This window comes from Monodon monoceros, unplaced genomic scaffold (assembly GCF_005190385.1).
Source record: "Monodon monoceros isolate NGI ecotype Baffin Bay Population unplaced genomic scaffold, NGI_Narwhal_1 Super_Scaffold_8, whole genome shotgun sequence".
Classification (NCBI taxonomy): domain Eukaryota; kingdom Metazoa; phylum Chordata; class Mammalia; order Artiodactyla; family Monodontidae; genus Monodon; species Monodon monoceros.
Window position 1 is genome coordinate 11,827,782 of NW_021703785.1, and position 20,307 is coordinate 11,848,088.

Here is a 20,307-nt window from a genome sequence, read left to right on the forward strand (position 1 = left end):
TCGCCCCTGAGCCCGCCGCCCGGCCCGGGACCCGCGGGGGCTGGGGTGGCCTCGGGCTCCGGCCGGCCCCGCCGCCCGAGGGCTGCGCGCGGCCCGCGGGCCTCGTCGCCCGCGCGGATCGCCGCGGCCCGGCCGTCCCGTCCCAGGAAGTGGGCGTCCTGACCGCCATGGCTCACTCCCCGGTGCAGTCGGGCCTGCCCGGCATGCAGGTAGGCAGGGACCGGGCCGCCGAGGGGAGGGAGGGATGCGCGGGCCGGGGCGGAAGCGGGGAACTTGGCGGTGTAAACACGGCCCCCCCCCCCCACGCTGCACCTTCCGGGGTCGCGCCGGCCTCCCGCGTCGTGCTCGCAGCGCCCTGGGTGCCCTGCCCAGCGGACACGGGTGCGTGTGTGCAGGGGCCTGGGGGCCGCGGCCCGGAGGCGGCCCTCGCCGGCCGGGAGTCGCGGCGATCGAGCGGGGGGATGTGGGGCTGCCGGCCGCTGCGCCCTCCTCGCTTCCCTCTCCCCCTGGGGCCTCCCGAGCCGCAGGCCCCGCGCCGGCCCATTCCCGGGGAGAAGTGATGTGGAGAAATGCCCTCGGAGGCCCGGCTCGCTCTCAGGGCCCCGGCGCGGGCGGGGGGCGGTGAAGGCCCGGGTTCCCCTCGGCGAGGGGGCGGTAAAGTTGAGGGGCGGGGGAGGGCCTCGGGCGCGCCACGGCTAGTCCCGGGCCCGGAGGGCGGAGGAGGAGGCAGGGCGGGGTGGAGGAAGGTGCCACAGCCAGCTCCACTTCCAGCGCGTCTGTTCCGCGCGTTTCCTCCCGGTGCAGATGGAGGGGAAAGTGCGAGCCTTCAACCCTTCTGGAAGAAGGAACCGATGGCACAGCGTGCACTCGAGTGTGGATCCCGGGACTCAGGGCTTTGGCTTGGAGTCTTGATTGGATCCAGCTGAGTCCCTTCCCAGAAATCCTCTCCGTTGCCACTTTGTGGCCTCTTGGCCTCCCAGTGACTTTTTTAGGAGTGGGGTAAAGGGGGAGAAGTTGAATTTCAAATTTACACGGATGCTTTAAGGTTTTTCGCCATCGGGGACTGTTTTTAGCCCTTTGAAAGATAAAACCACTGTCCTTCTTGGCTAATTTGTAATGTTTGTAAGCGCGTAAATGGGGGCAAAATGTTTGGGATTAAAATCTGACGGTACAGCTAGGGAATGTCTTTAAAGTTTGGCTCTCCCGGGTTAGCCGAGTAAGGGAGCAGAGGAGCTTTAAGAAAACAAACACAAGTATGCCAGTGCACTATTTATTTTACAGCGTTCTACGGGCTCATTTTCTCTCCCCTCCCCCACCTCACTCTTGAGGGCTGAGAAGTGCAGTATTCGGACCTGGACTCCATAGGAGCCGGGAATCTGCCCCCTCCTTAAAGAGAGAGCATTTCTCTCTTTCTCTCCCTCTAAATCTGAAAAAGAAAACTCGATTTCATTGTTCAGGTTTGATATTTAGAAAAATAAGAACACAGAGTTACCAGAATTGTAACCTCTTTAAAAAAAAAATGTTGTAACAGTTAACATTAATAATTTGACGGTGCTTGAAGAAAACTGTCCTTGAATCTCACGTAAAGAGCTGTTAAACTCAACAACGCATTTAAAACCTAAGCTTCTGCTGACCACTAGGTAAAAATCAGATGTGGTTTCTTGGTATTTCCTAAAAATTCCTGCTTTGGTTTGAATTTAGAGACAGGAAGGCAGGGTGAACTGGGTAAATTATTTCTGACCAGTAGAGCAAGAAGGGCCTCTTGTAATGATTAAAAAATACATTTGCTGGGTACTTTCTTTAGACAGACTCTTATGCTGTTAATCAGGTTGTAATCTAGCACACTTGCCTCACTTAGAGCTTACCATGGAGGTATTCAGCTTTTGTGGAAAGCGAATCAGTTTAAAAAGGTACTTAAAGCCTCGCTGGCTGGTGCCCTGAAGTCAGTATCAGATGGTCACCAGGTGGTGTCTAGTCTCAACACTCCTTTTGTCCTCCCCTTTTAATTTTTTTCTTCAAGAGTGTGGGCCGGAATTCTTAAATCGTGGGAAAAGAAGGTACATTTCTTTTAATAATTGGGCCTCCCAAATGTATTTCCTAGGTAGTGTTACAAGGGAACTGTTTTTATTTTGCTTTCTCAGTGGAAAGGCTGATAAATTTTTGTTGGGTTGAAACAACCAAATTTTCAGCCGTTACAGTTTTAGGGTCACGAAGGTGGCTTCTGACAGAGTCATCCCTGTATTTAAGTGCATCTACACACTGTATGATGATTGTTTTTAGTGTGCCATTTGGGGAAGAACATTCCTTCCCTCTCCCTTCCACTCCAAAAGAAAAACAACCAGCACATTTATTTCCTGCCCAGGGAGGCCTTCCTCAGAGTTGTTGTTGAGGATTAAATTAAAGGCACACCTGCCTCCGACTGCTCTCCAGGCTAAAACAGGAGGAAAGAAGTACTAACCCTCCTGTGCTGTGTCCCGATACATCCCATAACCTCCCTTTTTTCGTCTCTCATCTCCTGATGAGGGTTCGTAAGGAGTTGGCTTAAAAATTTCAGAAAGACAGCAGAGTGAATTCAGGCAGCCTAGGCAAAGATGCTTAAAAAATAAACCTGAATGACAGCATAATTTCAGTGAAAACATCATTTTCATTGTCTTGCAAATCATTTTTATGCCTCTTGATTCTTATTGGTACTGCTTGAGGCATAGGTGTAATGTATGCCATTTTCTAGACGTGGAAACCAGCAGAGACTGAACTGACCAAGGTGAGATAGTGCCTTATGTGGCAAAGTTGTGATTGGAAACCAGGTCTTTCCTGCCCTCAGGACCCATTCTCTTACTCACCATGCTGTGTTATTGCTTTATTATTACTCTAGCAAACAGTAATGCTTATTTCATTCCAACTTGGGTTTGCTGAAGAAATTAAAATACGGTATTTTATTTGTTCAGTCAGCAACCGTTATTGAACACTGTTGTGCTGGGTGCTCGGTGAGGGTTGATGACTGTAAATCTGAGTGAGTTATGAGTGATCCTGTTTAATAACCTTTTCATGAAGGCTGCCAGGGGCCTTTCCTCTTTTTTTTTTTAAACCTCCCTCCCAGTTTCATATTAGCATGGGGGAAAAAAATAGAAATCATGAACTGAATGTAGTAACTACGAATAGACATAAAGAAATTCGGTTGAGTTGTGGATTTAACTACTCCCTGTCCTTCACTGAACATTTGTTGCTTCTCTCGATTTAATTCAGCTTCAGCTGGAGGCAGCAGCATCCATCAGCTTTTAGTTGCATAAGTTGTAATTTAAAAAGAATTAGATTTTAGTTTATAAGTTTCTATAACGGAATTTTATCAGTCACTTGAAACCTTTTCTGGACCGTGACCCATGTAAGAAATATATTTTACATCAAGACCTGAAAGTTAACGTTTCAGAAGACAGCCCTGATCCTCACTACTTGCGATGTACTGTTTGATGCATTTTATTAAGAAGAAAAAAAAGAGCTGTTGCAAAACTAAATTGATTTCACAGCTGACTGAATTACACTAATTTGATATGTAACATGTATGACAGGACCTGAGTTTAGCATGTTTTGAGGATGTCATATATGTAAGATATTCTCATATTTGAAAGTACAGACCGTTTACAGGAACAGCTGGAAAACGTAAAGTCTCTACTTTATTAACATCATCTTTGCGTTTCTCTGGCTGCTTGGAGAGACCTTTTGCTGAGAATGCCCCTCTGTGTGGGGAGAGAGAGAGACGTTTAATGGCCAGTTTGGGTGAGTTGGGAACTTTTCTCCAGTGCTCTTCCTTACCCTGGGGAAACCTGTGCGCTCTGGAAATCTGGGAGGTGAAGACAAACAGAAGGACAGCTGCATTTAATCTTGCCTGAAGAGCTCTGGTACTTTTTCCTCTGCGGGTGTGGACGTTCAGGGTATTTGTGAGGTGGTGGTCCAGCGTTGGACTGGGCGAGGAGCCGCGTCCTTGCGGCGCATTTCCCCAGCAGCCGCGGCAGGTGTAGGTGAGACCCTCCTCCTGGCCGGTGCTCAGGAGGTCAGCAGCCTAGCAAGGGCCGACTGGGGTGCTCTCCCCGAGAAGGTTCAGATCAGCCGGGGAGGGGTGCGCAGAGAGCAGGGCGCGGGGTGCGAGGGCGGACTCGCGGCGCCCAGCCGGGGCCCTGGAGCTGGAGGGGCGGCAGCCGGGGAGGGGTCCTGCGTTCCCCGCCGCCTAGGGCGGCGCACTGTCCGGACGCTGCTTCCTCCGGGCACGTGGTGGGCCAAGGTGGAAGGATGCTGGGAGCGCTGGCTGCTGCTGGGAAGGCGGCGGTGGCTCTCTGGGCGAGAGGCCCCCAGGATGGCGAGAGGAGGAGGCTGAAATGGTGGGAGGGTCTCGTGTCCACCTGCAGCGCAGGTGGACCTTTCAGCAACGTTGCCTCAAACCTTGTAATGTGAACTCTTAGCCAACATTTTATAGTTTATTAGTCTCCTTCACGCCCCTTGCTTTTGACCTTTTCCCATGCTCTATGCTATAAGGAAAATAAAGACACATTCTCTGTTATTGTTAGTAGCCTATATTTAAGGTGTTTTTTTTTAAAATACGCATTTCAAGACTTCATATTCCCTCTTCTCTATCACCAAAATTTAACAGTGTTAAGAATTTGTATTGCTTAAAGTCAGTTTGGGAGGGGGAGGGTCGTCGGAAGATTAAAATAGAAAACACCTTGGAGGAGTCCAGGACATTTTGGTTCTAATCCCGTATCAGGGAATGTTCTTGATAGTATTTCGCATACAACCAGTGACCTTCAAGTAGAAATTGGTTGGATTAGACTTTTCTAGGCTGCTAACGCAGCACCGTGTGCCAGCGGAGGGTAGCTACGGGTACGTGGCATCGTTGCTTTCTTGTTCCTTTTTGTCATTTTTGTGGTCATCTTTGAGTTAACTCTTCTGGTGTGTGGAGCGGAGTTTACTTATTTGATGCGACTTGACGCGGCTTTTGAGTTGAACAGTTTCCCAGGACTTTGGTGCGAGATGCTGTGTGAGGAGTTTCTGAAGAAATGAGCCTGTTGGTAGCTGTTGCTTCTTCCTACTGTATTTTACAGCCACACCGAGGCCAGGGTCCAGGAGCCTGAGGATCTTTGGGCCGCGTTGCTCTCTTTTCGGGTGATTTCTCCCTGTGATTCAGAATTGCCTGCTGGGAAACTCCATACCTACAGGAAATGGACCACACCCAACCCAGTCCTGCTGTGGCTTTTTTTGGTGCTTGGGCTCAGCACTGTCATCATTAATGGAATCTTGTGGCGGGTATGAGCGCAGGAAATAGAAGTGGACTCTTACCCCTCTATTGCCACTCAGAGTCAAGCACTGTCATCCGACTGGTCGTTTCCCTGCCGTAAGTCCCGTTTTTTGCAGTGCAATACCTTTCAAACTCTCAGAGCTCATTGCTTTGAGAAGGGGAAAAACTAGAGCTCTTACAGCACCTGGCTCCTGGGGTGGATGCCGCGTTCCCTAATCCTAAATGGCTCCCTGGTTTCCAAGATTTAGAGGAGGGAAAATAAGATGAGGTGTACCTTTGCTTGCGACAAGGCATAAAGCATCCCGGTTGTGTGTTACAAAGGCACTTGGAGTGCACCCCCCCCCGGGGATGGCACTGTCCACTTACAGACCTTCCATTATATTTTCAGGAGGGTCTTGGTCAATAGAAGGAGCCCTGTTGGTATCGGAATACATTGTGGGAACTTTTGGAGTTTTACATTAATGCTTACCAAATATGTAGCCCGTGTTTATCTTCCCGCCAAGTCTCTTCCTGTTTTTAAAAAGACTTTCTGGCCCTAAGATTTGAAAGGACCGTGTAGGTCCACATCCTTTGTCTTCTATTAATTACTTAGGATTTTTGTTTAGTTTTTATTTGAAAAGTTATGCACGTGGTGAGGGTTGTTGGGAGAGAGCAGTTCCTTGCCCTTGGCGTCCATTTCCTCCCCTCACCCCCTCCCAAGGCGGCTCCTTCCATCCTCTCTGCTGTCAGTTGTTGTTACTTCTTTGTTCACAAAGAGCATTTAAAAATCGCTGTTTCTTTTTTCCCTAGTTTCAGGCATTGTCAGTAGACTTCGGACCCTGAAGATGAGGATTTAGTTCTCGTGTCCTTGCCTCCTTCGCTGCTCCCGTGTCCCTCCCCTCCCTGTGCCCAGTGCACTTACGCTGGTGACTTCAGTTAGATTCGTGTGTACATTAACATGACTGTGGAAACACTAAGCCCAGCCACTAAGCCCAGCCAGCCATGAGTAAACCAGGATTACTTTTCGAATCTTGTTTGGAAGTTTATTTATTTATTTTTTTGGAAATGTAATTGTCTTAGTCTGTTTGGGCTGCTGTTACAAAATACTGTAGACTGAGTGGCTTAAACAACAAACATTTCTCACAATTTTGGAGGCTTGGAAGCCCAAGATCAAGGCTCTGGCAGATTTTGAGTCTTTTGAGGGCCTGCTTCTGGCTGTGTTCTCACAGGGCAAAGGGGGAGGGGGTGCTCTGGGAGGTCTCCTTATAAGGGCAGCAATCCCAATCCTGAGGGCTCCACCCTCATGACCTGATCACCTCCATCACATTGAGGGTTGGGTCTCACCATATGATTTTGGGGAGGGAGCATAAACATTTACTCTGTAGCAGCACTTATAACTTATTCAACCCCAAACCCACTGCCAGTTGTTGAAACCTCCTCTTGGGCATTTCAGGTGAGGCACACAGGCTGTCTGTCCATTTCCCTCCTCTGGAGGGAGACTCCTTCCTATGAGCCTCCTAACCTGTATCGCTGGCATCCCCTCTGCCATCCCTCATCCTCTTTGCCTTCATCCTCGGGATTCCTTGGGCTGCTCTCTCGGGATGGCTTGTTTTCTGTGTCTCCTGCCATCTTTCTTGGTTTCCGTGACTGTGTTGGTGGAGCATATCCTGTAGTGGCCTTCCTGTGAATAGGGTGCATGGGAGATAGGTTTTTTTGAGGTCTTGGGTATCTGCAAGTTTCTTATTTTTGCCTTTCCCCTCGATTGATATTTTGGCATGGCGTTTAGTCATGGGGTGGAAATTATTTCCTTCAGAATTGTGACAGCAGCTCCACTGTGTTTTAGCTTGCAGTGTTGCTGTTGAGGAATGCAACGCCACACCGATACCGGAATCTATGCGTGCAAGCTGTTTCATTTTTCCTGAATTTCTTAAGATCTGAATTTTTTCTTTGTAATCTGAAGTTTCATCATGATGTGGGTCTTCTTTTATTTTTTGTGACAGGTACTTCATAGGCCCTTAATCAGACAACTCACGTCTTTTCGTTGAATTGTTTCTTTGATTCCCTTTCCTCTCCCATTTCCTGTGTTCACTCTTTCTTAAACCCTTTATTATTTGGATGCTGGACCTTCTGGACTGGTCCTCAAGTATTCTTACCCTTTGAAACCTATTTTCCATCTCTTGTCTTTTCTCCTTGGCTTTCAAGGGAGATTGTCTCAACTTTATCTTCCAGCTCTTCCAAAGAGTGTTTCATTTCTGCTCTTGTTTTTTAAATTGTGAGGGCTCTTTTTGATTCTCTGAATGTTGTTGCTTTCTTGTTTCAGTTGAAATATCTGCTTTCATCTCCCTATGTTAATTGTGGTTATGTTGTTTTTTTCCCTCGGAATAGATACTCTTTCTCCACGGCCCCTTTGCTCCCCTGTTGGTTTTGGTTTCTGTTTTTTGTGGTAGAGGCCACCCTCGAATGTCCACTCATATTTCAGAGTAGGGAACAAGCTGGTTGGAAGTCTGAACCCTGACTGGGGCTTTTTCAACCCCAGTGATGTAGGCGCTTCTGGTGGGCATGAGAGGTGAGGAACGGCTTATGTCAGTTTCTTATCGCTTTTTTTTTTTTTTTTTTGCGGTACGTGGGCCTCTCACTGTTGTGGCCTCTCCCGTTGCGCAGCACAGGCTCCGGACGCGCAGGCTCAGTGGCCATGGCTCACGGGCCCAGCCGCTCCGCGGCATGTGGGATCCTCCCGGACCGGGGCACGAACCTGCGTCCCCTCCGCTTGTGGTCCCTCCTCCCGCCTGAGACTCACTCTGGATGAGGAAAGGTGCCGAGAGCGGGCACAGTGCCCCGTGTAGTTTCTCTCCCGCTCCTGAAACACTCCATGTTCCTTTGCAGAGAACATGCTTTCAGTTTCCTTTCCTGGGGAGGCACGGGGCAGCTTCCTGGCTGTGGGCAGTGGGCAGGCCATCTGGGTGTTCCACTGCTTCTGCAGGACTTGCAGTCACTGCTCCCCTGGGGATTCGGCAGGGTGGGGTGCAGTTGATTCTCTGCTTTCCCTGCCTCGAGCTTAGCATTTGCCGTCTTCCCCATCTTTCTTTCCACCACCCACTTTCCAGCTTCTGGAATTTTCTTGCTGTGGGTGTTCTCTCCCCTCCTGGTACGTGGAGGTTTAAAGACTTTTTTAAGAAAACCCCCTTTGTACTGTGATTTCAATGGGGTTTCAGGATTGACCAAAGTAGATCTTATGCTCAGCGTGTGCTCTCTACCTGGAAATCACTCTCTTCAATTTATAGATGAATGAACAGAATTTGAATTCCAAGGTCAGGACCGCCCGGTCTGTGGAATGGGGAGGGACTCCTGAGCCGCAGTCCTCTTCATCACGTGTTGCCTTCTGGTTTCTCTCTGTAAGAAAAAAGCAGTGTACACACACCCTCGTTTTTCCATGTGTCTTGTCTGTGACCTCCGCCTCCCCGACTTGAATGCTTTCTTCCACTCTGTCTCTCATTTTCTAGTCTCGGGATTCTGTGGGCACAGAACCGTTTTCAGGGCGCCCCACGGTATCTTGTTGGAGGAACATTTGCTTAAATCGACTGATGTTTTGGGGGTGCAGCCTTGGTCCGGGATTGAGTGTAGGCTTCCTGGGAAGCTGGCAGCGCCGCCGCCAGGGTGGGTCAGGTGCCCCTGGGGGACCCAGTCTGCACGTGTGTGGGGACCAGGCGCCTTGGACTCGGGAATCCCGCGCGTGGCTCGGTGTTGCTCCTCAAACGCTCGTGTTAGTGTGTACGTGGCTCCAAGACTGTGCTTCCTACTTAGAACAGAGTACCTTTGGAGGTAGAAACGTACAGTGATAAACTAGTGGAAATGAAAGTAATCCAGAGCTTGGGGACTGGGTGTTGGTCAGCAGCTATTTTAGGTACAGTTTCCCAGTATCACTTTAAGATCAATTTCAGTGCGGTTGACTCGAAGTTGTTAAATTACTACCTGAACTCCTGGTGAACTGAGAACCTGCTGTAGAAAGGTCTTGTTTGAGCATTTCTTTCCTGTGTTTGATGCCCTTTCATTGTACCAAACATTTCTTGAGAGGTAATTTAAAAAGAAAAAGATATGTAAGTACAAAGAATTGCTCAGTTCCTCAGCAGTTCCTACCAGGAGGCGGGTGGCTTTTTCCTTCGGCTGCGCTGTGTTACCGGAATAGATAAGTGGGAAAAGTAAGTGGTCCTTTGGCGCTCCCATGTTGATGCCCTTAGTGGGAGCCTTGTAGGAAGGGAACTAAATTTTACTGCGCTCCTTCCAATACAAGGAGGGAGGAGCAGCTTATGCCCTCGGCTAATCCTCGGGGCCTCTGCTGAGCGAAGGGCTGTTAGACCAGTTTTACAGATGAGAAAACTGAGGCTTAATGAAACTCGACCAAGGCTGCCTAAGGCCGCCGCCCTGAGAGCGGAGCCCCGACTCCCTGGCTTTTGGTGCTGGCATTTGTGTTTTCTTCCTCCCTCCACCAGAGTGCCCCCGCCCCCGACGTGGCTGCTGTGTCCTTCATGACCAAATTGTGCCTCCAGCTTCCCTGAGACCGGCCCAGTTCAGGGCTGGTCACTCATGGTATTTTGGTCACTTTTATTTACATGATTTTGTTTTTTAACGTTTGGAGAAGACTTCGTTCATGTCCCAGTGTTATTCTTTTTTTTTTTTTTTTTTTTTGCGGTATGCGGGCCTCTCCCTGTTGTGGCCTCTCCTGTTGCGGAGCACAGGCTCCGGACGCGCAGGCTCAGCGGCCATGGCTCATGGGCCCAGCCACTCCGCAGCATGTGGGATCTTCCCGGCCGGGGTCACGAACCCGTGTCCCCTGCATCGGCAGGCGGACTCTTAACCACTGCGCCACCAGGGAAGCCCCCCAGTGTTATTCTTAATTGACTTCCTGGAATTTAGGATTGTGGGAGTAGGGGGAGGTGACTGGTCCCTGTTCTGTTTCTCGTCGTTGTCTCTGCTGAGCCCTCATGCTGCCCTTGGGGAGGGATGGCAGCCTTTGACTTCTGTTTGTTACCTCTCAGGTGTTGCCCAGGTTGTTTTGAACTGTGCAGAAATATTAACTGAAAACAGTACACTATAATCTAACAGTGCTTTTGAGATTTCAGCTTTTATGCTCATCAGTCACCTGGAGGGCTTGGTGGAGTTTGCATTTCTAACAAGTTGCCAGGTGTGTGGCTGTCTCAGGGACCACACTTTGAGAACCGCTGCACTGCAAAATTAAAAATCCTTAAATCCCTGTTGCTCCCCCTGGGAGCCCCATACAGCGGTGCCCATTTGAAGAGCAGCTCAGTGGAAAGTCATGGAAAGTCAGTGCTTGCGACTCAGGGCGTGTATTTCAGAGCCTGACTTCGGAACCACAGGTCTAACTTTGAAAATTGAATAGGCTTTTTAATTGAAAGAATTGTTAGAATTTTTACTATGGTAGCATGTATTGCACACCTGTTAGGGGGCAGAGGAAGATGTGTGCTCCATGTCTTTTTGACTTTGGAACCTTATTTTTTAAGAAATGCAGCTCTCAGAACTAGCCTTCATTGTTCTTTTGGAAAACCCTGAGCCAGGACAGAAGCCCTGAGCCTGAAGCTCCTCCACAGCGTTGCCAGGATCATCTCTCAGCTGTTTTCATCATGTCACTCCCTGCTTAAAAACCTGTGGTGGCTTCCTGACCAAACATAAGCTCCAGCTCAGAACTCAGAGCCTCGTGTTCCTACCCGGCTTCCTTGTGTGCTGTGTTCCCACCGCCTCGCCCCGCGGGAGAGCCTGCCTGCCCCGCAGGGTCGCCCCAGAGTCCTCTGCCCAGTAACCCCTGGTGAGCCGTTAGTATTTGTGTTCTGTTGCCTTTTTTTTTTCTTAATTGGATTGTAAGGGCAGACCTTCAGGGAAGGTCCCCACCATCAGTCGGTCCAGCTCCCCCGTGATGCTAGGCCCGTGAGGAACACCTGCTGGTGGAGGGAGGGGACAGCTAGGAAACGAGTGGCCTCCTTGGGGCAAAATCGATTTTCTTTTGTCGTAGTTGTTCCGCTTAGCACTTAACTGAAGATGTACATGTGTCTCTGAACTGAGAATACTGTTGCGGACCAACAGTCTTTTTAATGTTTGGTTTGTCAGAGATTTTGTGCTTTTATGTATAAATAGTTGATTTGTTTTTTTTTTTTTGTGGTACTCGGGCCTCTCACTGTTGTGGCCTCTCCCGTTGGGGAGCACAGGCTCCGGACGCGCAGGCTCAGCGGCCATGGCTCACGGGCCCAGCCGCTCCGCGGCACGTGGGATCCTCCCGGACCGGGGCACGAACCCGCGTCCCCTGCATCGGCAGGCGGACTCTCAACCACTGCGCCACCAGGGAAGCCCAGGGAGACTTTTTTTTTTTTTTTTTTAAGTGTGTTGTAATTTTTTTGCAGTTCGCTGTATGGCTTTTTCCGGTATAAGGGTAAGTGGCATATTAAGCAGACTTGGGGGATGGACTGTGTCTGGAAAGGTAGTTATGAGGTTTGGGCTCTTCTCTTTCCTTTGTTAATAAAGAATTTGAAGTGTTTGTAAAAACGCTTGTTTGTGTCATTCAGAATGCCTTCCTCCCAATTGTCTTCTTTAAGAAAAAATGAAGTGCTTACATGAAGTGAAACTGCTTGCGCTTCCTGACCTGGGGACACAGGCTGCCTGTGTTTATCTGTGCAGCAGGCAGGATGTGATGGGATCTGTGCACCTGACAGTGGTGGAGGTCTCAGGCCACCCTCCGCAGCGGGCCTGGGGCTGTTACCGCCAGCAGCGTGAACCTGTGGCCCTGGCTATTGCAGGATGAAACTCCATTTCCCCGTACCGTGAAGCCGTCATAGTTGAAAGTGATCACATGGTTTAAAATAGTTTTTAATGGAAAAGCAGTTTTCCCAGGGATCTACATGTTCTCTTTCTCTTGGATGAATTACTGCTTATGTGAAGCAAAATGCTTCTTGAGAGGAGGCCTTCACAGCCTTTCTCCCAAAATAAATAAGTAAATATTCATATATGCGTGTGCATCTAAAATGTTTTTTTTTTAAATTTCTCTTATATTTCCAAAAGGAACAAAACCCTCAAGGTCCTGAAAATTAATTGTTATGAAGGTAGTAAAATACTTTTAAGCCTTTTTATTTATTTATTTTTTAAGTTGCAAATTATTCTTTTTTTTAGATTTCTTTTTATTTATTTATCTTTGGCTGCGTTGGGTCTTCGTGGCTGCTCGCGGGCTTTCTCTAGTTGCTGCGATCGGGGGCTACTTTGCAGTGCGTGGGCTTCTCATCACGGTGGCTTCTCTTATTGCAGAGCACGGGCTCTAGGCGTGCGGTCTTCAGTAGTTGTGGCACGCGGGCTCAGTACTTGTGGCTCGCGGGCTCTAGAGCACAGGCTCAGTAGTTGTGGCGCACGGGCTTAGTTGCTCCGCGGCATGTGGGATCCTCCTACACCAGGGCTCGAACCCGTGTACCCTGCATTGGCAGGTGGATTCTTAACCACTGCGCCACCAGGGAAGTCCTTAAGCCTTTTCAAAATGGTATAATTCTCAATGTTTTTATACCTAGTCTGTTGCATAGATTATTTCTTAATATGTTAGCTACAGCCACTAAACAAGGCGGTTTTTGAAATTCCACAAAAATGATCCCTCTCTTGATTCGTCCTCATGCATCAGAGCAGCGGTGATCCCTCTCGTTTCAGTCGGGGGCTGTGTGCCGCGAAGGCCCTTTGAGGGAGGGCTTCTGGGTGCTTGTCTCCTGCAGAGTTGGAACTCCCTCCCCAGACTGGCCATGTTGTCTACACATAGTCTTGTAAAAGACAGTGTGAAGTGGGTGTCTGAAGATGGGTGCAGAAATGGAAAAACACCCTTCAGTCCATCCACCACTAAACTGTTTTTAAAGCACAAGTGTCTGTAATCCCACTACTTGAATAGAGCTGTTTTCCAGGCATTGTTTCGTACATTGTTTTCCACTCAGAATTGGATGGTAAATATCGTCCCCCATTTTCACGAAATTTCCTTGTGATGATTTTTTTTTTTTTTGCGGTACGCGGGCCTCTCACTGTTGTGGCCTCTCCCGTCGTGGAGCACAGGCTCCGGACGCGCAGGCTCAGCGGCCATGGCTCACGGGCCCAGCCGCTCCGCGGCATGTGGGATCTTCCCGGACCGGGGCACGAACCTGTGTCCCTTGCATCGGCAGGCGGATTCTCAACCACGGCGCCACCGGGGAAGCCCTGTGATGATTTTAATGGCATTTCTGACTCACCTCTTTGGGGTAAGGCATGCCCCATCCTTAGGACACGGAGTTCTAGTCAGAGCACATTCCTGTTTGGTTCTGTTGGTTAGATAGAATTACCTTGCTGCTTTCATTTTGCCTTTGGAGAAGGAAAAATTAGCCATCCTTCTCCTCCCACAACAGTGTTACTGGAAAGCACTGTGGTGGTTATTTCATGAGTGTTTGTAGGTGATTGCTTCACTTACGTCAGTAAGCCAGACACTCACCAAGGGGTATTACGTATTCATGCTGGGCCCCTTGCCCCTGCAGCAGTTGTGTCCTAAACAGAGGACCCTACGTGTGGATGGGGGCCCACAGAGACTCTGCTTGTGTACACACGTGTTCATGTGAGCATTAATTCAGAACCACAGGACCACTCCTTTCCGGGCTCCTCTCTGCGGTGGATGGAACAAGTGGAACAGTGGGAATCCTGCCTGGCTGGACTGTGTTCTTCAGATGAATATTTCGTATATGTGATCAACATTCCAGTTTTAAAATAGTTTATATCCTGCATGTCTCTCTTTAGTCTTTGATTTAATGAAAAGTTGTAGAAGATGTAGAAATTCACGGGACAATAACAGGTGCAAATACGGTGACTTAAAATTACTGCTGTGAATGCACATTCTGGCTCCCTGCACCAAGAGGATGGGTGTGCTTTTTACCCATTTGATAGTGGATGTGTTCTGAGTGACGGGGCTGTAGTCACTGAAATCACGCATATCACTTGTACGTGTTTTCTTCCCACCCAAGGCGCACATGTTAGCGAGGGTCTGCGGGCGGTGGTGGTGCCCGTGCTGACCACGGGCGCCTGGCTTCGGGGACTGGGGCTCCGAATAGCCCCGCATCACTTCAGGTTTTCCTGCCACATGGATTCAGATCAGTTTAGACCTCCCCTCCGAGGGAGTCATGAAAAACTCTTGGTTTTTAGAGACTGGAGATTTGGGTTTAGGGGCGTGGACCTCTGCTGCTGCCCTTCTACCATATATATTTGATGAATGGAAAAACTTAAGGAGAAATACAAGTCAGTAGTATGAAAGTAGAGCATTACTGAATTTTTCTAGAACCGTTTTGCTTTTTTTCTTTATTCAGATTAAAGCAGTTTTTTCTTTATTGTGTGACTGATTGCCTTTAGTTATTTAAGTCTTACAAGAGTGATCACGGAAAGGGAAACTTGTCGCATAAAAGTACAATGAAAGAAAAAGAGGACCTGTTGTCAGACTTTGAAAACATCTTTGCTATTTTAAGCTGAAATACTAGGTAGTGATGTAGTCAGTGTGGCCATTTATTTTATAAAACAAAAAATTAATAAGGGATTTATTAATGTTTTTACTTGTAATCTGTTTTCATGATCACCGCTGTTACAGTTTGATGCAAAAAGAAGCAGATGTTTTCATGTGTCAGAAATAAAGTTTAAACTATGGGCAGTTCCCAAGTACATTTCAGATTTCACTTGTAAGTGTGTTGGTTAGAAGTCCCACACATTTTCTTACAGAAATGAATTTATAAATGGTGATTAAGTTCTGAGGCTAACTTAGAAAAGCCTAACTGAACCATGACTTCCTGGTTCTGAAGGCAGGAAGTTAGTTAGTATAAGAGAGTTGGAGAAGAAGGAAGACTTTACTTTTCTTGGTGCAGAACTGGTCCCGTGCAACATTTCTGAGTTCAGATTGGTCTCTTGTGCTGTGCTGCGCCTCACTGTTACCACCAGTACCTTTGTTCTTCACCCTTTAATGCCTTCCTGATACTGCAGCTCTTTGCTACATTTCATTGAGAAGTTCTCAATGAAAATTCCTATTCTTCATTTTAAAATTGATTTTAGGTAGATGTTGGAAAAGCATTTATACTAGTTCATAAAAGTAGCAGTCTTAGAGGAAGAAAGAATGTGTGTTGATCTAAATAGATATCTAATAGGTAGAATATTAGGCAGTGAAAAATTGATGGCATGATACAGGAATGACGCTTAGGGCTGTAGAGGGATTTGCCATGTGTTGGACACTGTGCTGGCATTGGGATTAGGAAGATAAATGATAACCCTGTGTTCAGGAGGCTTACAGTCTAAGAGCAGAGGCACGTGTGTAAAGATACTTTTCTCTGGGATAAATGCAGTTGTAGAAGGAAGTATAAGGCTCAGAAGAAACACAAGAGGAAGGAGTAATTATATCGAGAGGTGGCAGTTTGAACCTCAATAAAGGAAATGATGCCTGAGCTCTTTTTTTATTTAAAAAGGCAGAAGGAATCCAGACAATAGAATGTTCAAAAGCGTGAGAGTTGTTTCTTTGTTTTGTTTTTTATTAAATAGCACAGAGTGTTTGGAAAAGTGCAACGGATTCAGTTTTGCTGGACTTTAAGGAAAAAAGAGAACAAGAGAGATGAAGTTGAAGAGGTAGTTGGGGACCAGCTCATAAAGGACAATGCTGACTGGTTTGGGTTTCAGCCTGTTAGGTGATGCAAAATTCCCAGGAATGTTTGCAGTGGCAGAATGAGACCAATTTTCTTTTGAAAGTTTGGCACTTGGACTGGAGAGGGCAGAGGCTGGTCCCTCAGGTAGGAGACCACTGATGCGGGACTGGACGGAGGCATCGGTGGCTGGATGGGATTCAAGAGGGAGCCCTGGGCAGAATGGGCCGGCTGGGCGAAGAGGGTGATGGAGGGAAGGAGGAATCCTAAGATGGCCTCTAGGGATCTGGCCTGGGTGTGTGGGTGAATGAATCATGGGGCCACCGATTGGCATAGATGATGAAGAACCTACACAGATAAGAAGTTCTGTTCAGTTGCCTGGAATGTAGGTGGAGGAAAGGAATAGGTGGTTACATGCCTGGGTCTGGAGCTTGGGGGAAGAGTCCAGGCTAGGGACCGAGGCTGGTGATTTATGAATCAGGTCATCAGGGGGTGGTTAGCAATACGAGAACGGGTGTGAGCACCGTGGGGAGGGTGATTGGAAAGGGAGGAGCCCGAGTTCCAGATCTCACAGGCACCTGGGTACTCTACCTGCTTCAGCTGTCATTCACTGTGAGGCCTTCTACTCTGAACTCTTCTGTCACAGCGTCAGGGATTTCCACCCCTGGTGCCAGGGTGGGTGGATGGGCAGGGAGGGGCGCTGTGTGGCTGTCTGTTATCAGTGGGAGCAGTTCATGAGCTGATTGCCCGGAAGTCGAGAGCAGCTTGTAGTTTCTTGGGTGATGGGAGTTTTATTAGATAAGTCATATGCCAGAGTTCCAAATACCTAGTATATACTTAATTTTGACCCTGACGCTCTTTAATGTGTAGTTTAATGAATGTCATGCCTGAAGTAAGTAACTTTTGAATGAACTGGGTAGCAGAATTTAACAAGGATGTTGTTCAGACATCTTAGCGTTTGGTTACACGGGCAGAAATTGCTGTAGAAGCCTCTAGTTAACTCTAAACCAGACAGGCTTTCGTTTTACCCCACATGGGTGGTGCTAGGGTTCCTGTGGTGCTTCTTACCGGCCTGGTGAGCCCTGGAGAGTAATCAGGAAAAATGAAAGCCGTGTTGGGGATGGGTTGTTTGGGGATTATGTTATTAAAATAATTTTCTTTAATATTTGTACAGCTGAAGCATCCTAAAATGCCAGTTTGAAACGAGAAGGGGACTTTGGAGTTGGATCTATCTAGTTGGTTTAGTTTAATCTCTTAAGAGGCACGATGTTTTAGAATACTTGGGGGTCTGGAGATGTCAATTTATAAAACTTGGCAGGTTAAATCAGAACTCCTGATTTATTACAGTTTTAGCCAGAGGTAATTTTAATAATTAAAGTGAAATGGCCCATTTAAAAATTCTGTAAAGAGTAGTGGGCACTAAGTGTTCTGGGGAAGTATGGGCTCTTTGGGGGAGTGGGTGACTGGAACAATGAAGATACTCATTTTTAAAAATAGACTTTATTTTTTCGAGCAGTTTCGGGTCACAAAAAGAATTGAGTGGAAGATGCAGAGATTTTCCCGGGTACTCTGCCGCCCGTCGCTGTCCTGCCCCAGATTATACTTTTTATGAGGGATGGCCCTCCATTGACACACCATTATCACCCGAAGTCCATAGTTTATGTTAGGGTTCACTGCTGTTGTGCATTCTGTGGGTTTTCATAAATGTATAAGGACATGTGTCCACCCTTCTAGTATACAGAATAGTTTCACTGCCCTAAAAATCAAGGAGGGTGTTTTTAAAGCATGTCGTTTGGATTCTGCTGAAATATTGTTCTGTGAATATGTGCCATTTTTTCCTCATTAGCTTCTGCAATCCTGAGCTCGGTTTGGTCCTCACGGTCTCAGTCCCTTGCCATAATTCCAGTTCCTGTGGGAGGCTGTTGGGGATTTTAAGAAGGGAAAATACCACATGGTGCCCCCACCACCACCCCCGCCCCGTAAAGATTCCTTCTAAAAATTGAGCTGTTACAAATTTTAATTTATTTAAAATATTATAGAAGTAATATATAACTAATGGTAAAAAAAAAAAAATCGAACAGTGCAGAACTGTATGATTTTATTCCCCAGGGGTAACTAACGTTGAAGGCAAGGAGTCTGTGGTTGCCTTAATTGCAAAGGATTGTTCACTGTCTTGCATTTAGAACTGAAGGGAAGGCTGGGAATTCCATTTGATGTTTTTTTCTTCCCTTTCACAGCAGTTCCATCAGAAATGTCACTAACCTCTAACGAAGACCCTTTAAGCAGTCCAATTTCTACCAGCACTTAAGTGCTTTTAATACTCCTGATGAGCCATGATGCTCATTCTTCAGCCAACAGAGACTTAGTGGATGTCTGCTGTGCTTAATGCACCATGCTCGGGGCTGGGCAAGGGGGCGAGCTGCGCCTGCTGTCCTTAATGTGCTTATAGCCTGGCATTGGCAGACTCTGGCCAGTGCTGGTGGTACAGGGTGATATTAACCAAAAAGTGGGTGAAAGAAAGGAAGCCCTCCTGGAGGAGGTGGCATGTGGTTATGTATTTGAGAAGTTCTTTAAGGGGCTGTAGTGGGTAAAGGGCACTCCAGGCAGAAGAGATCTGTTCCTAGAATTGGCTGAAGTTGGGGGTGACTGGTGTACATGAGTAAGGTTACGGTTTTTCCTTCCCCTCCTCCTTCCTGAGATAATGGGGAAGAGAAAGTATGGGAAAGCTTTTTGTTTGGAGTATGATAAAAGTGCTGAAAAAGGAAGAGGAAGTATGATGGGGGTTTCAATCAGGTGGTGTCTCCTTAATGGATTGGATAATCCAGATCAACCCTGAAGTGGCCTTGGTGGCTTCTTAGCTTCTTTCTGATTTGCTTGGGGAACAGATAATAAGGAGAGATTGGAAATCTGGGTAGGCTTGATATTTACAGGCTGGTCACAGTATTCTGTATGTCTCTTTTTAAAACGTTGAGCTTAATCTTCACTCCTGATTCCGAAGACAGGTTTGTTTGTTTTCTTTTTTTTAAATTGGGTTGAATACACTTGAAGCACAGTAGATCTACAGTATATATGGTTTCGTTTTCTTTTGCATACTTAGAATTGGGCCTCCAGAACGAAACAGGATAGTTTTTACAAAAACGACTTGCAAATTAGTGATTTTACCTTTGAGCCAGGAGCTCTGGGGCTTCTTTCATCCGGGAAAAGGGTGGCTGTGGCCGTGAACCTTCATGGGAGGCCAGGGTATTAGGAAGTACAGTTGGACTTGGGTGATGGTTACTGGTGTTTGTCTTTTCGGAAGACAAAACTATAGGAGGGGGGCTGCTCCTGTTTTAAGGGGGAAAAACAAAAAGAGGCAGAAGAAACAAGCTTTTACCGTCTCTGAAGCGTTATCTTAGTTGGTAACAACTGACAGTGATGTTTCATGAGTTAGGATGAAAGCCCCTTTGCAGAAGATGGAATCTGGCTGTCATGGGGGACCCTGCAGCATTACAGCTCTAGCCACTGTAAATAAATGTGTGAATGTGTTAAATGAGTGAGATTCCTGTAGAAAAGTCAGGTCATTAAATGAAAGAGTTGTAAGATGTGACAACCTGCTCTGAGGTCACACCGAGCAGAGGCAGGCAGGGAAGAGGTGGGTGGCCTTAGGCTAATGGAGGAAGTTGCTGAGCTTAGCTGACGGTTCGCTGACTGTATTTCAGAAGGTTGCGCAAAAAATTCTTTTCACCGAGACCTTTGTGTTTCGCAGCGTGTGTTATCTGTAGTCTCAGGATGGAGTCAACAGTGAGGTTGTATTAGCAGCAGCCCGATTGCAGAGGCCTCTGCATCAGGACCACTGTGGTCCTCGCCCGGGGTCACGATTTGGATAAGGATGCACCTTGAAGGTCATATAGCAGATTAAGTGGTTCATTCGTTTTTCCTAGAGAAAGATGTGGTATGAGGGAGAACAGTGATGGGTGTGTGTGGTCAGGTGTGGGATTTGAGGATGAAGCCTTGAGATGGGTCAGCTCCTTGACACTTGCATGATTTATCTATCCACATGCAGCCGTTAGCTGAAATTTGCCGTGTGCCACTTGTCTGCATTTCAACTACTACTGCATGTAATTCGGCAGTTGTGACTCAGAAGAAGAATGCAGCTAAGGCTTCTGATCAGACTGTAATGGGACCATGGCATCATTTGTCATGTACCAGTTTTTTTTTTTTTTTTGCGGTACGCGGGCCTCTCACTGTTGTGGCCTCTCCCGCTGCGGAGCACAGGCTCCGGACGCGCAGGCTCAGCGGCCATGGCTCACGGGCCCAGCCGCTCCACGGCACGGCACGTGGGATCCTCCCGGACCGGGGCACGAACCCGTGTCCCCTACATCGGCAGGCAGACTCTCAACCACTGCG

The 20,307-nt window shown here is 47.7% G+C and overlaps 1 protein-coding gene across 1 annotated transcript in view; it reads left to right on the forward strand.

The window, feature by feature from the left end:
* The first annotated feature begins 70 nt into the window (after positions 1-70).
* STK24 (serine/threonine kinase 24) overlaps positions 71-20,307 on the forward strand; it is a 105,274-nt gene continuing 85,037 nt past the window's right edge. Inside the window, exon 1 of the mRNA XM_029209916.1 lies at positions 71-209. Coding sequence (XP_029065749.1) covers positions 168-209 — 42 coding nt within the window. The 5' untranslated portion in view covers positions 71-167. The remainder of the gene's footprint in view (positions 210-20,307) is intronic.